General features: G+C 52.3%; 1 protein-coding gene across 3 annotated transcripts; it reads right to left on the bottom strand.

Moving 5' to 3' along the window:
* Positions 1-8,634: 8,634 nt before the first annotated feature.
* Positions 8,635-19,881, bottom strand: IFFO1 (intermediate filament family orphan 1). Of its 3 annotated transcripts, none has more exons than XM_082066791.1 (9): positions 18,971-19,881; positions 13,351-13,411; positions 13,166-13,261; positions 12,801-12,941; positions 11,703-11,887; positions 11,128-11,248; positions 10,337-10,429; positions 10,012-10,142; positions 8,635-9,409 (listed from the first exon to the last, which is right to left on the bottom strand). In XM_082066791.1, the coding sequence occupies exons 1-9, from the start codon at positions 19,681-19,683 to the stop codon at positions 9,307-9,309; spliced, it is 1,644 nt and encodes a 547-aa protein (XP_081922917.1). In that variant the 5' UTR covers positions 19,684-19,881; the 3' UTR covers positions 8,635-9,306. The 3 variants fall into 3 exon arrangements, with proteins under 3 accessions (XP_081922917.1, XP_081922918.1, XP_081922919.1); XM_082066792.1 differs by having other exon boundaries at positions 11,140-11,248; XM_082066793.1 differs by having other exon boundaries at positions 11,703-11,863.
* Positions 19,882-21,540: the final 1,659 nt, after the last annotated feature.

The raw sequence follows: 21,540 nt of genomic DNA, 5'->3' as shown, positions 1-21,540 counted from the left end.
TGTGTTTTAAAATGCTATTTCAACTGGTTTACAATCTTGAAATTCCTGGAAAAATGATAATGGTATCTAGGTGATGCAAGCCAGGAATCACAAAATTTAAAACATGGTTGCTTTTATACAGAAACAGGGTAAGCACACACAGCAAACAAGTCGTGCAGCCTTTGGACTCCCTGGAGGGCTTGGTTTCCTCTCTCATAGGCTTCCAAAAAAAGCACAGCTCTTCTCAATCCCCATTTTGTGTCCAGACACTGTGCCTGCAGATGGCACCACAGCAAGGCCTCTCCAGACAGATGGAAAAGCCAGCTCAGTGGCCAGCCTGTCCAAAAACTGCAACCCTGTCCTAATTTTTTTTTTGACATGCATGGCTGCGGATGGCACTGGGATAAAGATGGGAGATTTGCTGTGGCAGCTGCTTCTCTCCCTGGAGAAGTTTTTCCCTAATGAAGGAGCTTTGCTCTTAGAGTATTTTTAAGGAAAACTGATAGAAGTGCTTGGTCAGGGAAGGCAGACGTTCAGGCAGTCATAAAGAGGCTCTTGTTCAGCAAAGGAGCTAAAACCACTCATGCTACTCTGCTGGGATGAACTGGCCCTAAGAGCAGCTGGGACAAGCCAGAATCCATCCTGGTTTATGAACGCCTTGCAAGGGGAAGATACAGAAAGATGTTGACCTTGCCAAGTGCTCGACTCTGCCTTCCTCAACTGGCCTGGCACCAGGGCTGGCTGCATTGGGCCTTTGGGGGAGAGGGATGCACCTGAGAGGCTGCACCCCATTGCAAGGCTGTGCCAACACAAAGGTTTCCAGGCAACCCAAGGGACAACTTCTCTGATGGGAAGCCAACCACTTCTAGGGGTGGTAAGCTGCACCTCTTGTTTTCTTTTTTAAGACAAAAAGAAAATTCAAGTGATGCTGCTTTTTAACAGATGCCATTCAAAAAATGCAGGTTCCTGACTTGAACTCGGGGTATGCAAATACTCATAGAAAGCAGGCATTGAAAACAAGCTGCCTACCTTTGGGCAATTGTACTGTATACACTCTGCAAAACCCAATAAATTGTTACTTACTCTTCTGAGCTGAATGTAATTTCTTACTACAAGACAGCTAGCTTACCTCCATATATTATATCTTGCTATAAAAGTGTCCTCTTCTTGAGGGAGTTATTCTCAATTAAATGTTTCTAGAAGAAAGAGTAGTACTGGATTATACTTTACTGAATACAATTTGCAAAGGCAGCATTCAAAAAGCTGAAGCTGTAGTCGAATATAGAAGAAAAACTTATGAATACTAGCAAATTAGAGACTAAAAAGGACAGAGGAGCTTTGGGGTATTGCTAGACAAGAGAATTTTTTTCCTCAGCAGCAATAAGACAAAGCCACCGTTGCAAACTGAAGTGTCAGGACTTGAGAAGATGTCCATGACCCAAAGGGCAGGCACACCCTCAGTACCAGGTGGCCAGACTTGGTCTCCAGCACAAAATGGGTGAACAGGTAGCCATGCTATAAGTAATTAATGACTCACATCAGCTCCCCTGTGATGAAAAACAACTGGATTTAGGGGAAAAAAAAAAAACAGACTGGCAAAAACCTTCAAAGAACCTGAACTGCCATGGGACAACTCTCCATGCTGAAACCTTGCGGCTGGTGGTGACTGAGAGAGAAGGTGCAAGTAACCAGCATCTGAGGACACTGCCCGAGGGTCATTTCCATTCAACGCCTTCAGAACAATTTGCTTTGTTGATTATGAAAAATGATGTAGGCACACAATACTGAATCAGCCTTGTAGAAAGGTGCAGAAAGATCTTGTGACCGGGTTATTAAAAATTATGGGTAAAATTCAAGGTTGCTAAGTGAAAAGTAATACATGCTGGGGTGGGGGGGGGAACTCTGACATTGCAGGTCTCAAAGCCCCCCCCACGTAATGTTGCCCCAACTCCCCACCAAAAGAGCAACCTTTGTTGGCCTTGCTCTCGAGTCCTGGGACAGAAAAAATATAGGTGGTTTGTAATCTCTGTAATCAGCTTTTCAGTTACGAACGTGGGTACTGATTTAGGTGCTGGACCCTAAGCAGACACTGAAATCTCACTGAATTCATGTGGCCCCCAGCTCCTAGTATGCCTTCCTCAGCCTGACTACACTGCCATCTAGACCATCATCATGAAGTGACTTTAGACAGTGGGCAAAAATGCTCACTCACCTTCCTCTTTTAAAGACCAAAAATAACTATACTTTTCACTCTCAGAACATTTTTCTCCAGCCTGGAATCATGGCTAGGAGTGTTTTTTCCACCTACTCCAATTTGTGATGCAAAGCAGGACAAAGCACACCAATGTCACATGGGCACGAAAGATGTTTAGATACCGTCAGCTTCAGCATCTGGCTGGGAACTTGCATGAGTTTGCTTGTGAGCTCTGCTCTCTAAGTCTTTCCAAACCTCTAGTTGCCCTGAGGATGATGAGTCACTAGTATTTCTTGCTCTTAGACGTATCTATACATAGCTTAAATATTGGTTATATATGTATGGCAATATAACCTATCCTTTGACTCTATTTTAAAATACATTTTAATTTCTCTTGGCATTTTTGACTGAGATATTTACTCCTTTTGAGAATCTATATAATTCCTACATATCAAAAAATGGTATCAGTTTTGGCTGTCAATTCCTTGTCCCTCCATAAATCTGTGCAGCTTTTTTCTATTCCTCCATGATTTCTACTCTCCTCCCTTCTCCACTGATTTCTCATTGGTTTTCGTACATGGCTTGTCAGACTAACCACTGACCTCATTTGTTCACCTGCCTGCCTTTTTTAAATGTTTTCCCCAATGCATTTAAAAATTGACATCAGCAGACCACAGATTTCAGCAGCCAACACTTCTTCATCACCACTCAGGGTCAGAGTGCTTTGCAAAACACCGTTTACAGGAACGCAGCTGCAGCGCTGTGCTCATTCCCAGCACCACTCACTCCCTCTCCCCATGCAGCCTCAGGCTCTGTGCGGTGGCTCCTTCGCTGCTGCGGCACCCCGTGCACCTCTCTGCTGCTCTAGGTCATCTGTGCCTGGAAATGTAGAAGTGTTTATTCTGAGAGGATCCTGTCAGGGATCCTCCTTAATTGCTAACGGCCTGGAAAGTGCTTCATCATTCCTCTCTGACCACATTCTGCTCTTTCTAAATGCAGAACAGACATATCTGGTGAGTATATTTTTTTTCCCCCTCATTTTCATTTTTTTTTTTCCAATTTCAGCCAAGAAGAAAGCTTTATATTACTGCTAGTATTGATTTTTCTTTAAATATATCAACTTGTTAGTGTCCTTAGACATCCAGCTATTGTTACTTCTTGCTTGAGGTGATAGGAGTAGCTGAAGATCTTTTTTATACAGCTGAATTATTTTGTTGTCCCTCTATTCCTTTTCCTGCACCCACAGTTGCTGCAGTTGTTACAAGGTTTATTTTAATTAATTAAGGTCAGGCTTAATTATTTTTTTATTATTATTTCTAAGTACTGTTGTCACATGGCCACCTATTCAAGGAAGTAGTTTACTGAAAGCTATTTTCTCATGCCTACTAAATCACAGCTTTTTGGATAACTGGGAAAACTCTCTTATTTCCAAAGGTCTCCCACTTGATCACACTTTTTTAATACTTCCCCCAAACAATTTTGTAGTAGGAAAAGGCTACATGACACCACGCAGTTCTTTGTTATGGCATTTTTGTCCTGGGTAATATCTTGATTTGTTTCTCAGTTGATCCATTGTCTTTAGGCAACCATCAATCCTAACCCAGTCTTCATCTGTCATAAGGACATCTAAGATCATTGCCTTACATGGGCATGCCATCATTTGTAAATTGATGAGAAACTCTACATGGCACAGCATATTCTTCAGTATCTCCAGCCAAGGTCTCCCATGACAACATAATTTTCCTTTTCACACAAAGCAGAGAGGTACTTAACAAATAAATCACTGTGTTTTGTTTGGTGATTCAGGAATATATAAAAGATCCTTCAAGGCCTTGACAAAGTTGTGTATCAAATCATGTTGTTTTGCTGTTAGTTCTAGAGTGAATGTGATTTTTAGCACAACTTGCAACCCCAATTCACAATTGTTCTTGCCTATTCCACTTTTACCAATATGGTGAGCTAGCAGTTCTACAATGTATCTGTGAACATTAAAAATGTCAATTAAACGCATTTCTTCCTTCCCTAAGAACTTCTGTTTTCTCTTGCACCTTGCCCAGATGCAGTCTGCCATGGAAGGTGAGAATGCTACCTCTTCCCATCTGTTGTGATACTGGTTTGACTTGGTCACAATACTTTTAGTAGCCACTTGAGCTCATTTTCCATAGTGTTGCCTTAGTACTTTCCCAGCTCAAGCAGCAGCTCTCCCACCTCCGAAATCTATACTCCCCTCTGCCAGAGGACTACGACATCCTCTCCTTATTCCTGTCCCAAGACAAAGTGGCCTAAGCATTTAGAAAATTCACATGTAAAAACACAGTCTCATACACCCAGTGGAAGATTGCCAGTGGTGACTGCACTTCCCTAAAGCTGTCTGTAGCCCACCCCTTTCTCCATGCTGTTTTACTATCACTCCCAGCGTTTACCACTGTGCATAGGGTCTTGCAAGATGTCCAAGGAGACAGCACTCCACTGTGTTCTGCGTTAATTCTGACATATCCTCTCAAAAGGAAGTTTTTTACCCTCAACCAGAGCATTTGACATCCTTGATCATCATCAAGTTCTGAGACACACTGTGCCACAGGTACCCAAGACAGCAACAACCATAAACATATAAAGAGTATAGCCTTTCGAGAACAATCAAAGCTTTTGTGGTAGATGTAGGAGTCTTAGGAGAGCCAATCTCCTCGTGCAAATCTAGAAACAAGAACATCTTGCTATGCAGCTTTGATCTCTCCTACTTCTTGGCTAAGAAACAAGATAATCAGGTTATCAGGGAATCAAAAGTTGCTCCAGCAAAAGCTGTCAGCATCACATTTAGGTCCACCTAAAGAATCCTGAAAGGGGAAAAAAGCTAACTCAGACAAAGCAGAGTCCTGTGGGACAGATGACTAAGTGTCTTCAGCAAAAGGGTGCTGGGTGGAAAATACAGGACCTTAGCTGAATGGAGTGGCAAATCAGATTCTTTCAGTTCTGAGATATGATCTAAAATAGATGGGATCCAGGAATGAGAGATGGGAGGAAGCAGGCTTGCTTAACACAGGGAAGAAGAACTGGACTACTTAATGCTGATGGAACCCTCTCTAGAGCCAGTAAGAACATCCCACATCCACATAGTGAGGTGCAATGAGGGCGATGCTCTCTGTCCTCTGTGTGGGAAAATCTGCTATTCATCAGGAAACTCAAGGGGCCTGGTCTCAGAGTTAGCTTGCCATACAGTGTCATCTCTGAAGATGAGGGCTCACCTTTCAAATGAGTCCTAGGCGACTTCATTAGAGAAGGGACAGGGGAGGCCACTCTGCATGCCACAAGATCAGAAACACATTCAGCAGGGAACCAGGGCTCACTTCTGCAACATGCCTGGCACCGCCTGTTCTGATCGCTTGCCAAGAGGCTGATCTCAGCACATGGAGCATGCAGAACTGCATCTCCCACCCCAGCTCAAAGGCTGATCGTGCCCCTTATCACCTCATCGAGGTGGGATGATGACAAGAGGATCTGTCCCAGCCTGGGGACAGCTCTTGCCTCAAGGGAGGGTTTTTGTGCCACTCCTATTGTCGATATACAAGTTGTGCCAGTCCAGATGTTGGGGAGTAAGAAGCCAGAGCAACTACTAGTATGTTCTCAGACTGCCCAAGTAAGTTTCAACCAACACAGACTTATGTAGGGTGGGGAAGCTGAAGCAGCCTGCCTAAATGTTAAGTGGGAGGACCTCACTGCCAATCCAGAGAGACATAATCCTAAAAGGATGGTCTTGGAGAGATGTTCATGGAGGTGAACAAAGAGCAGCCACCTCCGAAGAGTCCCGAGATGGCTGCTGACAGAGAGACTACCCAGATGCATCCTGTCATGAGACTCCATTCAGTAAGAGACATCTGTGCTTGGGCTGTACTTGGGCAATAAACATTGCTATTAATCCACGGACGCCAAGTGAGACAGGACATGCCAAGGTATGCTCTAGTGCACCAAGGACCACAACAAGCTCAGCTGCAACATGCTCATGGCTAAGCATGGTCAGCTGGAAAGGGGAACTGACCTGTTCCTCCAAAGTTCATTTCATCATCATCATCATTTCAACTCATCAGCTGGGTCAAGAATAGGAAAAGGCCTCTTCCATCCTTGGCCAAGCTGCCCCTGCAACCAAGACTTGGAGAAAGTTTACGCCAAACAAAGATTTTTTTAATAGGCTGGGGTCTAAGGGTGAATAAGATACACAATTATTTCCTGTGAGATGAATACAGATGAATACAGTAGGTGTTCAAAAGATCAAGCAGCTGAGGCCCAGGTCTTCACTAGTCAATTTCTTCTGGTATTGCTTCCTGAGCCTGGTGTCTTAGGAAAGGGCTGAGGCTAGGGAAGTGAGAAGAAACACAGCACTGAACAATTCCCAGATACCACAGTTCCCAGCAGGGCTCATGGTGGAGAAAAGCAGTCTAGATACTCCCCAAAGAACTGAGAGTAGCCCAGAGAAGACTTGGATAAATGGAAGGTCCACATCTCTTCATATTCAGCTTCAAGGATATGGGGTCACCACTGATGGATGGAGAGATGCAGGGGAGATGGTCCAGCTAACACTGGAGGTCTTGGGCTGTGGTTTCCATGCCAAGAAACTGCTGAGGCAAAATATTGGTGCTGTGTGTTCTGCCTTTGAGATCTCACGGGCTTTCACACTGGTTGGAGAATGGACCTTACTGCTGGCAATACAGTTCACCAGAGAACTGTATCTTGCACATGTGGGCAGAGGAGATCTTGGTTTCACTGTAAATGAAGTCCTGACAAGCAATGTGGGACTGGGGTACCCACATGTCCTGGGACACGGGCGTCTGGCAGCACTAGCTGCTCCTCTGGGCATCTCTGCTTGAGGCAGAGGTGATTGGTCCTTCTGTGCTTCATGTTTGAAATTTCTCAGCGTACATGCTCTACAGTCCTGTGAATTTCTTAAGCAGTACTGAGAGGCCAAGATATGCATGTCATGGACCACACACAGGGGAAGCCAGACTTATCCAGCCACTCAGAGAGATCTCCACAGCAGAGAAAGAACAAAGTGTTGCAAAGAAATGTATGGGAAAGAGGATTTGCATCAACCAAAAGAGCCTCCAGGCAGGATATAAAGTGATCCCTGAGCTACTGCATGTGAGGCATCATCACTAGAAAGAAAAAGCCCAGATTAAAATATTTCTTCTGACTTTGGCCCTTTTAGGAAGAAAAATAGGGAAGAGGGGAAAAAAACTGAGGCAATTGGGCAAGGCTTGGAGGTGAGGTGCATGGAGAAGGCCCTGTCCCAGGGCAGGCAACAAGGCACAGGTCCTGTGCAGCCCCATGCTGCTGGAGCAGGGGAAGCACCCCTCTGCTGTTGTCCCACACCTGCTGCTCCCATGAGGCACTCATGAGTCAGAGCCTAGGCACAGCAGACCATTGTCTGATTAACTGCAATTTCCCTGAGCCAGCAGCAAAGCCCCAGCTGTGCCCTGGCCTGGAGGGTTTCCTCGGCTGCTGACTTCTCCTGCCATTTGCAGGGTCTTGCCTCACCACCCTTAGCTCAGCCTTTGCTGAAACGCCAACACGTGCCTCAACACGTCTTGCAGGCACCAGCAGAGGACCTCACCTTGCACAAACAATGACCCCCTGCACTGCGCTGTGAGGATGTGCCCGTGCTCACAGCTCAAGTGCATGGCAGCGTTAGCTACCCAAGCCAAACCGACGGAGACAAAGTGTTGCATCCCCCAGTCCCCATTTTATCTACCTTACCTAATCTTAGAGATGATCCAAAAACTCTACTTGCCATCTACTTTATCCTTCCTTCAGGAACGTTAATTAGGAGCATTTTTCTCCGGAGCTTCACCTGCCTTGGCTGTGCAGCCTGGATCCACTGGTCAGCAGATGGTGCCAGAAGACAATTCCTCTCAGCAGGCTGCTCGCCCCATCTTGCGACCCTGCCAGGCAGCAGCCTCCCATCACTGGAGAAGCAAGTGCAACAGCCACCCAAGCAAATGCTAGAAGAGATGACAGGACAGGGGAACCCCTGCTGTGGTTATGCCAAGGTTGGATGTGGGACTGGAGGCAGGCAAGAAGATGCTCTGGGATGTCCTGGTAAAAAGCTGACGTGGCAGAGGAGGCCAGGCTCTGGGAGAGGAAAGTCCGCAGGTGTGAGCCGCGTTCAGCTTCGTTTTCCCCACAGGAGCCAAGACCTTTCCAATCCCTGAGCCTCAGCATCGGTGCTGCTCCATGGTCAAGAACAAGGCAGCTCACACAGCACCAGTGTTACACATGGACAGCCAGTGGCTCCCAGAACAGGGATCTTGCCACTGTCCCATCTGCCAGCCCCATCTGGCACATCCAAGGGATGGGAGTGTCCCATGGGAGGTCCCCATTGATGTGGGGTTGAGGGTCCAGCAAAGGACACCCCCTGCCTTGAGCCGCACGGCGCCCGCGGCAGCACAGGGAGAGCCCACACCTGGCGAAGCTGTAGAAAAGGAAACTGTCCCATTTAATGACCCCTCACCCCCGTAACACAGAAAGTGAGCGTGCCGCCAACGCACGGCAAAGCAAAGTGCACAGTGAGCGGGACTCGGCCCCCACCCCAGAGGAGGCAGGGGGGCTCGGGGTGCCCTGTGCGGCATGGGGACTCCAAGCTGGGTGCCCAGCCAGCAGCAAGGACGGAGAAAGCCCGGGGCTCGGTCCAGTTGGCACCAGTGTCAGGTCCAGTTTGCAGGGAGGTACGGCTCTCGCTCGGCTCCGTGTGGTGCAGGGAGGGCAGGGGGTGGGTCAAGCGTACCAGGATGGAGACCGGACGAGATGGGTCTGGGGGGCTCAGGGAGAGGTCCTGGAGAATGCCACCATGGCAGGTTTGGAGCCTCCCTGCCCAAACCACGGTTTAACCAAAGCAGGGGAAGGGAATAGAGAAGGAGCTGGGGGCTGAGCAGCCCCAGCAAGGGCCCTCAGGTCTATCTAGCTATTCCCATGTGCAGAATATCCGGCAGCAGGGGGGCATGGGGTCTGCCAAGCACCCCAAAACAGGAGTGAGCCTGGGCAAGAGATGTTTACCAGTGGCTCCACATCCCTGACAGTCTCTCTCAGGTGCAGCTCAGGCACCCCTGTGCCAGGAGGGGGGTCCAAGGGAGCAGGGCGTGCCCTCATTATCTGATGGAAGCATCGCTGGGGGGGTCACGGTCGGACTCCTCGCTCTCCTCGTTCGGGGCTGACTCGCTGTTGGAGGCCGGGGTGAAGGCAGGAGACTTTCTGCAGAGAAGAGTAAAGGGCAGCAGTCACAGCACTGGCCAGGGGAGGGAAAGCACCCAGTTTGGTGTGGGCAGTGGGCACCAGAACAAGGAGAAGAGAAGCTGAAGTGTCCCTCTTACTCCCTTGAGACATGTGTGGGTCCATGGGAATCCTTGTATGCCAAAAAGGGTGTCCCAGAGAACACTAGCCAAGAGGTCCAGAGCATGAAGCTAGGGGAGGTGGAAGAGGGAGCAGGGCTCAGAGCAGGACACTGTCAAGGCAGGTGAGGCTAGGGGTCAGTGAAAGCCCACCACCGAGGTCCCCAGCCTGGAGCCACCCTGTTTTCACACACCTGTGGGGACTTGTACAACATCCCTGCACAACAGCAGCCCCTCTCTCCATTGGGGATGTCTGGCTTCACCTATCAAAACCGACTCCTGCACACAGTCCACCTTCTGCCGAGGTGGCACCATGGAGTCTGGTCACCACGAGTCCAACAGCCTACAGGAACTCTCTTCTCCCCAGACCACAGCAGGGCAGGGCTACTACCCTGTGCTTCAGCTCCCACCCACCACCACACTGGCTCTGGTCCTTGCCCAGGGAGCCCTCATGCTGAAGCTCACCTGTCCCCAGACTGGGTGATGAGCCGCCGGCAAGTCTCCATCTGCACGTCCAAACCTCGCTTCATGCTGCACATTTCCATGTACTCATGCAGGTGCCGGTTCATATCGTTCTTGGCTGTGGCCAGCTCCAGCTGCACAAGGAAAACAGTGCAGAGATGAGCCCGGGGCACAGTGCAGTGCAGGGCAGAGGGCACGGCCAGACCTGAGCCTGCTGTCCCCCATTACCAACTACCTGCTCCAGCACGATGTCTCCATCCCCTGGGGACCCACTCCCTCACTTCCCATCCTTCTGTGCCATGTCCTCCTCATCTCCTCCTCCTCTCACCTCTATTTGGTCGATGGTTTCCTGATACTCCTTCTCACGGCTCTTGAACAGCGACTCCGTGTCCTTGATCACCTTCTCCAGACTGTCGTCCTGCTGTTGGGGAGAGCAGATGGCATGTTTAGAAGCATTCAACATGAGGAACCAAAGGCAGAAGAGAGAGAAATCAGAGAAAGAACTAGCAGCAGTTGGAAAAGGGGAAGAAAGAAGAGCAACGTAGTATAAATAACGCACGCGTCAGCCCTGCCAACACAGGGTAGAGACTCAGGATTCCCCATGCTGGGCACTGAGCACATCAGCCCAGAACAAGCCCAGCTAGTGCACAGAAGCTCTGGAGAGCACAGACTGTCCCCAAGCATGATACATCCGCAGGGGATGGCAGAGGGCCAAAGATGTGGGACAGTGAGGGCTTTGGCCAGACATTGAGGTCACTGTTTGGGCTGTGCTGCTGCATAGTGGCCAGGTGGGCTGGAGAGCCTGAGCAAGGGACCACCAGCCAGAGAAGGTCTCCTTTTATGAGAGGGCTACAGCTCTCCCTGCATGTGTGGGCTGTGCCCTCAGCACATCTTTCAGGCTACACGTCCCTGGTCTGTCTAACAAAGAGACCTTCATAAGGATGCAGTAATGTATTCATGTAGAGGAGATGGGGTGTGGTGGGGAAGCATCTGTACAGATTTACAAAGGATGGAGGGGCTGAAGTCTGGTCTTCGAGGGAGCACCTTCCCAGTTTCAGGCAGAACCAAAGTGTCTCAATGCAGGGCTGGATCCCTGCAGGGATCTGACACCACCGTTACCTCCCCCTGCACCTCTGCAGCTGCAATGGCGTATCCAGAGAAGTCCTCCCAGAGGAGCAGCGTTTCTTCTGTCTCCTCCCACGTGAGGCTGTCACAGTCATCCTCAAAGTCATATTCCCTCCTAGGGGCAAGGGAACAACACATCAGCACCCAGCAGGAAAACCATCGGTGCTGAAAGCCTTGCCCCAGTCACAGACAGGGCTGCAGCACTTGGAGGTCTGGCCAGGGTGAGCACAAGTGTGCCCAAACCCAAGAGCTGACAGAGAAGGGGCTGGCTTCATGGTCAGGAGCCCCAGCAAATTCAGGTAGGGACTCCTGAAAGGCAAGAAGGGGGGCAAGAGGAGGGGAGCTGGACCAGCTCACATCCATTGCACAGGTGGGCTCAGGTCTCCTGGGAGGTCAGTCCCACCGCACCACAGAGCACACGGTGTATGTACCCCATGGCAGCACCTCCCATTTCACCCTCCCCCAGGCACAGGGCCCACAGCCCACCCCAATCCTGGGCACTGGTGGGGAGCCCAGTGCCAGAGCCTCGCTCAATACTGGTGGCAGAAATGTGAAGCAGCCGCACTCACAGCTGGTTCAACATCCTCTGCATTTCCTCATTGATACTCATGGCCGTGGTCTCGTCCTCCTCTTCCTCGTCAGGCTTTCGGGAGGCATCGCTCTCCGACAGCGAGGTGTCTTCGTCACTGACCTGCTTGCGCTCCCGCTTCCGCCCCACCGAGGCTGGGACCTTAACGGGAGACAAGTGCAGAGACTACAGAAACGAGGCCGGGTCCGAGGTCGGGAGCAGGTAGTTGGGAGGAGATGGAGGGGAAAGGAATGGTGGAGGGACAGAAAGGCAGGGAAAGAGAGAGAGAAAGAAAGAAAGGAAGGAAGGAAGAAAAGCGAGAGAGAGAGAGAGAGATGGGCTCATTATGATCAGGTTAAAGATGGTGCAATGGATAAAACATGGTTTTAGCATTTTCTAAAATTAAAACTAAGCAACTAAAGATGGAATCTATGAACCTGATGAGAAAAAACAATGTGGTTTTACTGCAGAAAAACTCAAATTGCCCACCACCCCAGTCCACAGACAGGGAAACACAGTGACAGAAACAGGAAAAAAGAGACAGAGTCTGAAAAAGGTGACATATGTCAATATTTACAATCCGACCTTATTTAAAGAAAGTTTAAAATTTGTATGCTTTCTCAACTGAATGGAACTAACCAGTTGCTTCTGTAGGGACAAAGAGAGCGGGACAGAAAGGCAGCAACATCCAGAAAGAGAGAAGAGACAGAGATAGAAAAGAGAGACAGAGAGAAGATGACGGAGAGGGGAAGGGGAAGGAGAGAGATGGAGTTAGAGACAGACACTCAAGCAACTCATCTCCCTCCTGCAGCTGCTGCCCTATCACTGAGGGGTCCCTGAGCCCAACACAACAGGTCAGCAAGAGGTTGAGGGGACTTGTGATGCCCAAAGCAACATCTGGAGCTTTCCACCTCCTCTCCATGCCCTTTTGCCTGGTCCTCCCAAGAGAGGCAGAGAGCGAGGGACCGCAAGGAGTAAGGGTGAGGGTGACCAAACGTCTCCCCTGGCAGGGAGCTGGTGTTGTCTCTTCTACCTCCTTTGGGAACTCTCCTCCCCAGAACCGGTGGCTGAGCCTGGAACAGCAGCAGGTGCTTCTCACCTGAAACATCTTGATCATGTCCTCACAGTTCCGCTGCTGCGCCACGTCGCACAGCTTGGCAGTGATGTCAATGCGCCGGCAGATGTCCATGTCCACCTTCATGGCCTTCTCCTGGATCTTGGTGTCCAGCTCTGTGATGTTCTGAACCCATGGCGCCACAGAAGGGGGACAAAGAAGGAAGATTGGGCAATGCAAACAGCAATCAGAGCCCCCAGGCTCTCCCCCGTGCTGCATGACTGCACCTGGACCAACTCTGCCAGACCACCTCTGTGCTGGATGTGCCCCATCAAGGAACTGCTTTTCTACGCATCCCCACTGCTCTGGTAGAATGCTGCTGCTGGGTTGGAGAGGGGTTAGGGACTCACATTGCTCATCAGTCCTTTGAAGACAACAAGTTCTGCCTTGAGCTGCTCCACCTTCATGGCCAGCTCCTCCTGGCAGGCTTCAGCCTCTTGGGCTTCCTGTCCCGGGCAGAGGGAGATGTGCAGATCAGCATCAATCAGTGTGGGGCAGCTGGGGTGCAGGGGTCAGGGAGGACAGTGATGCTCACCTCCTGCAGCTCAGTCACCCGGTCCTGAAGCTGGACACGCACCGTGTACTCCTCTTCCCATCTAGGGAGACAAACGCTCTGGTCGGATCCCACCAGCCTCGCCTCGCTGGCTGCCAGAAAGGACGGAGCAGCAGCTGCTCACCCCAAAGCTATCTGAGAGGGGGTGATGACGGCACCGGGGTGGGAAGGACAACATGCCCAGGAATGCATCTCTGCTTGTTTCCAGACGACAGCAGCTGTCAAACACCTGTCAGCCCCACCCACACCCAGCCATGAACCCCTTCCCCGCCATGCTTTCCGTTGTCCCTACCATGGGCTGGCCCACAGCTGCCTGCTCCACAACAGGGAAGCTGGGGACACCAACTGCAGGCTCTGTTTAGCAGCTGCACTGCATGGCCTGCCATGCTGGTGCTGGCCCGTGGCCCAATGTAGCCCACCGGCCTCTCCATCTACTCCCAAACCCCTTGGCCTCAGGTCACATTCTGTTCAGCTCCCACACTCAAGAACAGGCTTGCAGACGTTGGACAGCTGCCCCCACCTGCATCATATAAAAACACAGAATCATGGAATCATAGAATAGTTTGGGTTGGAAGGGACCTTCAAAGGTCATCTAGTCCAACCCCCTGCAATGAGCAGGGACATCTTCAACTAGATCACGTTGCTCAGAGCCCCATCCAGCCTGGCCTGGAATGTCTCCAGGGATGGAGCATCTACCATCTCTCATGGGCAACGTGTGCCAGTGTTTCACCACCCTCATTGTAAAAAATTTCTTCCTCCTGTCTCACCTGACTCTCCCCTCCTTTAGTTTTAAACCATTACCCCTTGTCCTATCACAACAGGCCCTGCTAAAAAGTCTATCCCCATCTTTCTTGTAAGCCCCCTTTATATTGAACAGCTGCAATAAGGTCTCCCTGGAGCCTTCTCTTCTCTCAGCCTGCCTTCTCAGCAGAGGTGTTCCAGCCCTCTGATCATTTTCATGACTCTCCACTGGCCTATCTCCAGCAGGTCCACATCTTTCTTGTGCTGAGGGCTCCAGAGCTGGACACAGTGTTCCAGGTGGGGTCTCACCAGAGCAGAGGGGCAGAATCACCTGCGTCATATTTGTGACCACATTTGTGTGTCTGCAGTCTTGCAGTTCAGGCTGTCCCGAAGCACAAAACCCCAACCTAATACCAAACCATGTTACAGTGTGAGTGGCCATGATGTGTTTCATGATGTGATCTTCTGCCTGTACTAGTGCAGGGGGCTGCCCTGCACTGGGCCAAGCTACCTGGGCAGGGGCACAAGTCTCCTTGGCAGTACTGCCACATAACATGCTTGATTAAATAACACTGTTTCATCCTACAAGGAAACAGGATGGATTGTTCCAATTTATGCCAGGTTGGCCAGTGGGTACTGTATCAGGCTCTGCAGCTTTGCAAGACTGAGCTGCAAGGTGCCCAGCCTTGCTATACAAAGACACATCGCCTAGCAATTATTATATTGTGTTTCACTGCATGAGATCATCATTTTGGGCCATGCTGCGGTGTTGGCTCCATCCACAGTCTGTTGGGAGGCCACCACGCTGTACTGCTCTTTGCTAAATGACTATCCCATAGAGCAGACGGGTTGGCATGCTCTGCGATGCGGAACGGGGCAGGGCTGCTGCAGTCTTACCCAGCTCCTGGCTCTTCTGGGAGAGCCAGATTTCTCTGAGAAAGCAGGATTTCTCTGGGAAAGCAACCAGAGATGGGCCCTGCCTGGTGCTGTGATCTCCAATTTCTATTTAATGCTTTCAAGCAATGACACAGGCACTGCAATCCTGCATGAGGAGGTGAAAAATGTCTCGCTTACATCAAGTTTGAAAAATAAATCCTAAGTTCTAGGAGACCAGAAAGCATATGAAAAGCCCTCACACTTGTTATCTTGGGGTATCAGGACAATCTGGTGACGTAGGAGAGTCCCGCCTTATGAATTTCCAAGTTCTTAAGGCTGGCAACGCTGCTGCTTACTCAAACAAGGAGAAAGTGTGCAGTCCTCGTACTGGTGTTGGCTCCATCCAGCAGCTACAGAAAGGGAGTCAAAGGGGGTTCCCATCCCTTTAGGGGAAGAGGAAGATGAAGAAAGAGGGAAGGAGAAAGTTAAAAGGTAGAACTGCCCTTATATGGGAACTGTTCAAACAAAGCCTCCCTCCCCGGGGATAAAAACGCCTTCCACCACATGAAAAAATTGTCAGCATCTTTCTCAGCGTGGCACTTCCTCTCTCTTTTTTGGTCCCCGCCTCCCTCCGGGTCTCTATATAGCCTGGACTTACTGGGGAAGTAAAGCACAGCTGCAAATCCTTGGAAGAATTCATTTCACACGAGTCCTACAGAACATGTGTGTGAATCAGACAGACGCCAATTTAAAGGCAGGAGGCAACAGCGATTTGCCCCACAAGCAACAAATCTGCACGCCCATCCCTTACGAGCCTCTCTCCCGATCACCTCCTGCCTGGCTCCTTCTTCCCTGCTCCCTCCTGCAATGCACCACTCCTAATAATAACCCGCCTGCAGCACTGTGCCCGCAGCCCTGCACGGCCACAGCCGCTGCCAGGTCGCTGCCAGCTGGAAGCAACGCTGCCCCACACAACCCCATGGCCACTGGCGCACGCCAAGGGGAGACTCACGTTCTTCCTGCACTGCTGCAAGGCAGCAACCTGCCCAAAGGCTGAAATACAGGAGAAGGTAGAGAGTGAGGACAGGAGGGTGCCAGCAGCAAACAGACCCGGACATCTCCTTGCCAGTGACAAGCGAGCCCTCCCCAAGCTGGGGAGGTGATCAGATGCAGTGCTGTCCCTCCTCCAGGTGTGGCACCTCAAGAAGTTCACTTAGCAAAATAAACAGCCCCCTACATCTTTAAAAATCCTGTTCACTGCAAAAGGCACTGGGGTGCCTTACCCTGCGCTGCACAGCTAGTGCACACCGGTGCTGCGGGGCACCCTTTGGGCTGCTTGGGGCTTGAAGCTGCACGTTTTCCACTCTCACCCTGTTTGAACTTCAGTCTTAATGGTGAATGCCCTGACACCCTGCACACCTCCTTGGAGGGCAATTACAACAACAAAAGACCTTCTTGTGGCCTTTCAATATAGAAAGGAGGCTTATAAGAAAGATGGAGAGAGACTTTGTACCAGGGCCTGTAGTGACAGGACAAGGGGCAAAGGTTTTAAACTGAAAGACAACAGATTTACATTGGACATAAAGAAGAATATTTTTAGTTTGAGGGTGATGTGATACTGGAGCAGGTTGCCCAGAGAAGTTGTGGATGCCCCATCATCGGAAGTGTTCAAGGTCGGGGCTTTGAGCAACCTGATCTAATGAAACCTCACAGCAGGGACTTGGACTTAAAGGTCCCTTCCAACCCAAACCATTCTGTGACTCTAACACACTGTGCCATAACACTACTCAACCCACACCTCCAGTATGTCCTTGCAGCATCCAAGATAAAAACTACTTGGGAATACAGATGTAGCAGACAGCACAAACCTGATGAAACTCTCGGATCCCCAGCACTTGATGGGTCTGCATGATACTCACAGGCACCCTTTGCCCCCCACAGGCCACCTAGCCTCAGTCTGCTCTCCCAAGTGGGGCTCGTGTGAGCCCCTCTCCTGCCGCTGCATCTCTTCTGGTCCTGCACTATTGCCCCTTCACCCCTCCTAGAGCCCAGACTTGAATTTCAGGCCCGGCACATCTCCTGCTGCACCGCTCTGAGCACTATGGGGTGCATAGTGGCAATGCTGCCCTGAAAAAAGCGCAAGCTCAAGCACCCAAGCTGTGGGCCAGAGAACCGGGAAGTCCTCTGTTAACATGATCTCTTCCCTCTGCCCCTAGGCAGGTGGCAAAGGGATGATACCAGCCACACTGTCCCCACAGCAGATAAGAGCCTGCCATAGCAGGGAAGTCTCCACTGCTGGGGGATGTCGGTATCTGCCCGCAGCATGGAAATGGGATCCTCCTGTCCCGTTCCCCTGTTTGGGACCTGGCTGCACCCGTCAGAAAGTTCCGGTGCTGGAAAGGGTCTGGGGGTGGGGTCTGCTTTTCCCCAGCTCCTGGTAACACAGTCCAAAAATAGATCCCACCAACAACATTGGCCCACAGCAGCTCATGGTGTCCCCCTGCCTGCCCCCAGGGTGCCCGCTCCCTCCATCATCACCCCCCTGCAGCCTTCCCCAAAGTCCGCTTCCCAGAGCAGGACAACCCCCAAAAGCTCTCCTCTGTCCCAAAGTTACAGCAGCAACAAAGCCAACTTGTTCCCCACTGGCTGACCTGCTTTGAATAGGTGAGGCTTGAGCCCCCTGTACCAAATAAGGTGCCTCCAGCTACCCGATATCTGACCTGAACACAAGGCAAGGAGGCCCAACCCTGAAGAAGGAGCCTGACCCCTGGCTTAATAATAAAAGTCCTTAGGTACACACAGCAATCGGTGGGAAAGAAGAGATGCCAACTCCTCCTTTCCATGTGCCTTGTCCAGTGCATTCAGAGCATCTGACAGGCAAGTCTGCTCAACTTGGCCTTATAAATCCAAAAACATAAGGTGTCATATTGGATTCCCAACCTTGATCTTGGCACCAGAGCCCACCAGGTCAGTGGCATGGCCCCTGTGGCTAGAGTACACTCTTTTGCCCCTTTGGGGTACATAATCAGTTACTTTCTAAGTGCTTCTAAAGCATCATAAAGTGACTTTTGAAAAAAAAAAAACAACAAACAGTCACTACGGTGGTGTCAGTTGCCAGTGGTGGTCTCACCCAGCCCTGTTCTCTGCCCCGCACCCTGCCCAACTTCATCCTATGTGCAGATCTGGGAGCAGCCTCGGAAACTGGCTTAAAACAAAAGCGCCGCCAGTATGATGCGAGACCAGAGACTGCCCCACATGGGAAAGAAGAACCAGCCAAGAGATTAGCTTTGCATTTTGTTTCGCCCTTCTCCCAGGCACATGCCAAGCCGCAGCTATTTTGGGTTGGGAGGAAAGCCCCAGAGGAGTAGGGTGCTCCTGCACAGTTTGCTCCTGTTGAGGCACCAGCTGGGAGACCACTAGGGAGGGAACAGGCCCGGAGAGTCAGTCATCCTGCTGAGGGGCTTCTCAGTGCCATCTGACATACCCAGAGCACCATCCTCCTCCCAGCAGCCTTTTCCAACCCACCCGGCTCACTGCTGCACATCCACCTTCCTCACCTACTTTCTTGCTGCTCCTCCTTCCCGAGTGTTTCCAGATCCCCTCCCTTTTAAAACGCTGCTCCTGGAGTCACGTTATTTCTTCCCCACTTGGAAAGGCATTTCTAGTCCCTTGCACCAGGTTGATAAGATTGAAAAAGGCACAGTGAGCATCCCACGGGGGTTCAACCACCAGGAGGCAAGTGAGGAGACCCAGGCATAGGCAGATGCTTTCAGGAGTCCACATTTTTGCCTTACAAACTCCCTCACCTCAAACTGCTGCCTGGAGCCCACACTCACAGGCAGTCAGACCAGGGCTGCCTCTCCACCCCTGCCTGCTTCTCCCGCACCGGTACCCGTTGTACAGAGCCCCGCAGCTTCTCCAGCGATGGTTACGGTCCCTCGGGGGACGCGAGTCCGTCCCCCTGGCTCCCGCCGCCCCTTCTCACCTGCGCTTGTACTCGTCGCGCTCCCTCTTCACCTTGGCCAGCACGTTGTAGAGGGCCCGGATCTCCGGGGTGATGGTGTCGATCTGCACGCCCACCCCGTCCGGGTGGACCCAGGAGACCCCCGGTCCCTGCACCAGGGTGGTCTCCGGTCCCGGGCCCAGCCGCCGGGCTTGCGAGAAGGACCAGATGGTGCCGGGCATGAAGCGGGAGGCGGCCGAGAAGGGAGGAGACGGCTGGGCGGGGGCGCTGAGGCGGCAGCCGGGGGAACCCAGCGCCCGGGCCGGCGACAGCCCAAGCCCCAGCCCCAGCCCCAGGGTGCGGATGGGGCCCACAAAGCCGGTTTGCACCGCCTGGTCGCGGCGCGGGGGTCCGCGGCCCCGGCTCCCCCCGCCGCCGCCCCCCTCCTCCAGCGCTTGCTGCAGCTGCTTCTCCAGCTGCCGGTTGCGCCGCTCCAGCTCATGGACCTTGGCCAGGAAGCAGCGGAACCGCAGGTTCAGCGTCTTCAGGACGCTGATGTTGGAGCCCAGGTCGTTGCGGAGGGCCATGGCGGCGGGCGGTGCGGGGAAAGGGCCGGGGGGCGGCGGGGCGGCCAGGTCCCCCGCCAGGGGCTCGGCGGGGCGCGGGGCGGGCGGCGGCGGCGGCAGCTCGGGGCCCGGCAGCCCCTGCTGCTCCTGCGGCAGGAGGAAGAGGTTGGGGCCGAAGAGCGGGTTCATGGCGGCGGCGGGACGGGGAGCGGGGCGCGGGGGGGAGCCGAGCCCGCCGGCGCCAATCAGGGGCCCGGCGGGGGCGGGATGCGCCGGGGGGCTGCGCCCGGCCGGCCCCGGCGGCGGGGGTGCGGCTTCCGCTGCGGCGGGGATGCGGCGGCAGCGGCGGGGCCGGAGAGCCGCTCCCCCGCCCGGCCCCGCGCCCCGCCGGCCAGCCCCGGGCGGAGCGAGCAGAGGAGGGGACGAGGCAGAAACAGGAGGGGACAAAGCGGAATCCTCCCTTTTCTTTCCCGTCCCGTCCCCCCGCCCTGGGGGGCGCGGCTCGGCTTCCCGGCGCTCCGCTCCGGCGGGTTTCGGGACTCCGCAGGGGAAAAGGATGGGGAACAGGCGGGCAGCGCGGCCACGTCTAGCGGGACTCCGGCCGCAGCCCCCGGTGGGCACCGTCCGGCCTCCGCGCTGGCAGCCCCGGCGGCAGCAGGGAGGGACCCCGCTCCAGCACCGCAAGCTGAAGTCCCACCGGGCACTGATTCCCGTCATCAGCCCAGCATCAACCCAGTGTGTCTGTGCTTTCCTGGGTTTGAATAATTATTGGTTTTTGCATAGCCTTTAGTGCTTTCCCTTATGCCCCCCCCCCCTAAAAACGGCATAACTTTCCCTCTTGCACTCTTGAAGCCCCCCTTGTTACCATCACTCAAGCCCCCCTCTAAAAGCAGTACTGCTCCACCAGCAGCACGCCTACCAAGAGCTGCCACCAGACAATGGCGAGCCAGAGGGCAGAGGAGGTTGTGTGGAGGCAGCCAGCCTCTCAAATATCATGTTTGGCTTGTGACTGGCTTTCTTCTTCGTTGTTCTCAAAGCAGCCTCAGGTCTTGTTTCCTGCCTGCTATTTTAGCCTTCTTTAGGTCTTTTCCTATAGTGTCTTCCTGCTCAGCCTGACCTCAACCCTAGGTCAATGTTGCAAAAAGCACTGGCATGGTCCCTCACCCCATTTTCTGGTGGGAGGAGATGGCACACAAATTGATCAATACATAAACATTTATGGACATGGGCACCTGTGTGTCTGTGTGCTCCTGGCCCATTCCCCCAGGACTTCCCCTGCGCAGCTGAGCATGGCACTTGCGCAAGCTGGCCTCTGAGATCTCAGCCGAGCTTTTACCAAAGGATGAGCGAGCAATGGGTTTGAATTAAAAGGAGAAGCCCGGTGTTGCACTACATTGAACTCTGTGGCAGAAGGCAGACAGGTTCCAGTGGGGTAGTGTGCTGCAGCCCTTCCTTTGGGATCTGAGGTTTGGCTCATTCCACACTTCCAGAAACTTCCTGGACCCACTGAGGATAGCCAGCTTTGCTAGTCTTGGCTGGAAGTCTGCCTATTGCATTTTTCCTGCTGCTTCTCCTCCAGGCCTGCAGGGCTTCTCCATCCCTCCATTATTCTTCTGCTTTCCTTGCCTGGGAGCAGACTGAATGAAATTGGGTCCCCTCACCTGCTTTGCTGTGTCCAGCATCAGTTTTGTCCTGTGACCTGCCTGTCTCCCCTGTCCTGCCCACAACTCTGGGCTCCCTGCAGCAGTTCCCACTTGCATTTATAACACCTCCTCTCCTGCCAGTAACCTGGCTGCATCCTCTCTGGCACACCTGTGACTGCTGGAAGTCATAACTGGATTTCAGTCCCTCCTATATGGGCTTAAAGTGGGCAATGGAGTGAGTTTTCCTTCTCCTGTCACCTCCTTTTTAATGTTTTTTCCTCTTCTTAAGTGGCTGTTACCTTGCTCTGCCTCTGAGCAGAGAGGCCAAGCCATGTCAAACAGTGCTTTTGTCAAGGGAGAGGAGGGCACAAAGGCTTTTCTCACAGGGGCTGCAGGAGATCCG

The sequence above is a fragment of the Streptopelia decaocto genome (genome assembly GCF_964273445.1).
Source record: "Streptopelia decaocto genome assembly, chromosome: 1".
Taxonomy (NCBI): Eukaryota; Metazoa; Chordata; class Aves; order Columbiformes; family Columbidae; genus Streptopelia; species Streptopelia decaocto.
Note: the sequence above shows the minus strand (reverse complement) of the source record. Positions and strands in the feature narration are given on the sequence as shown.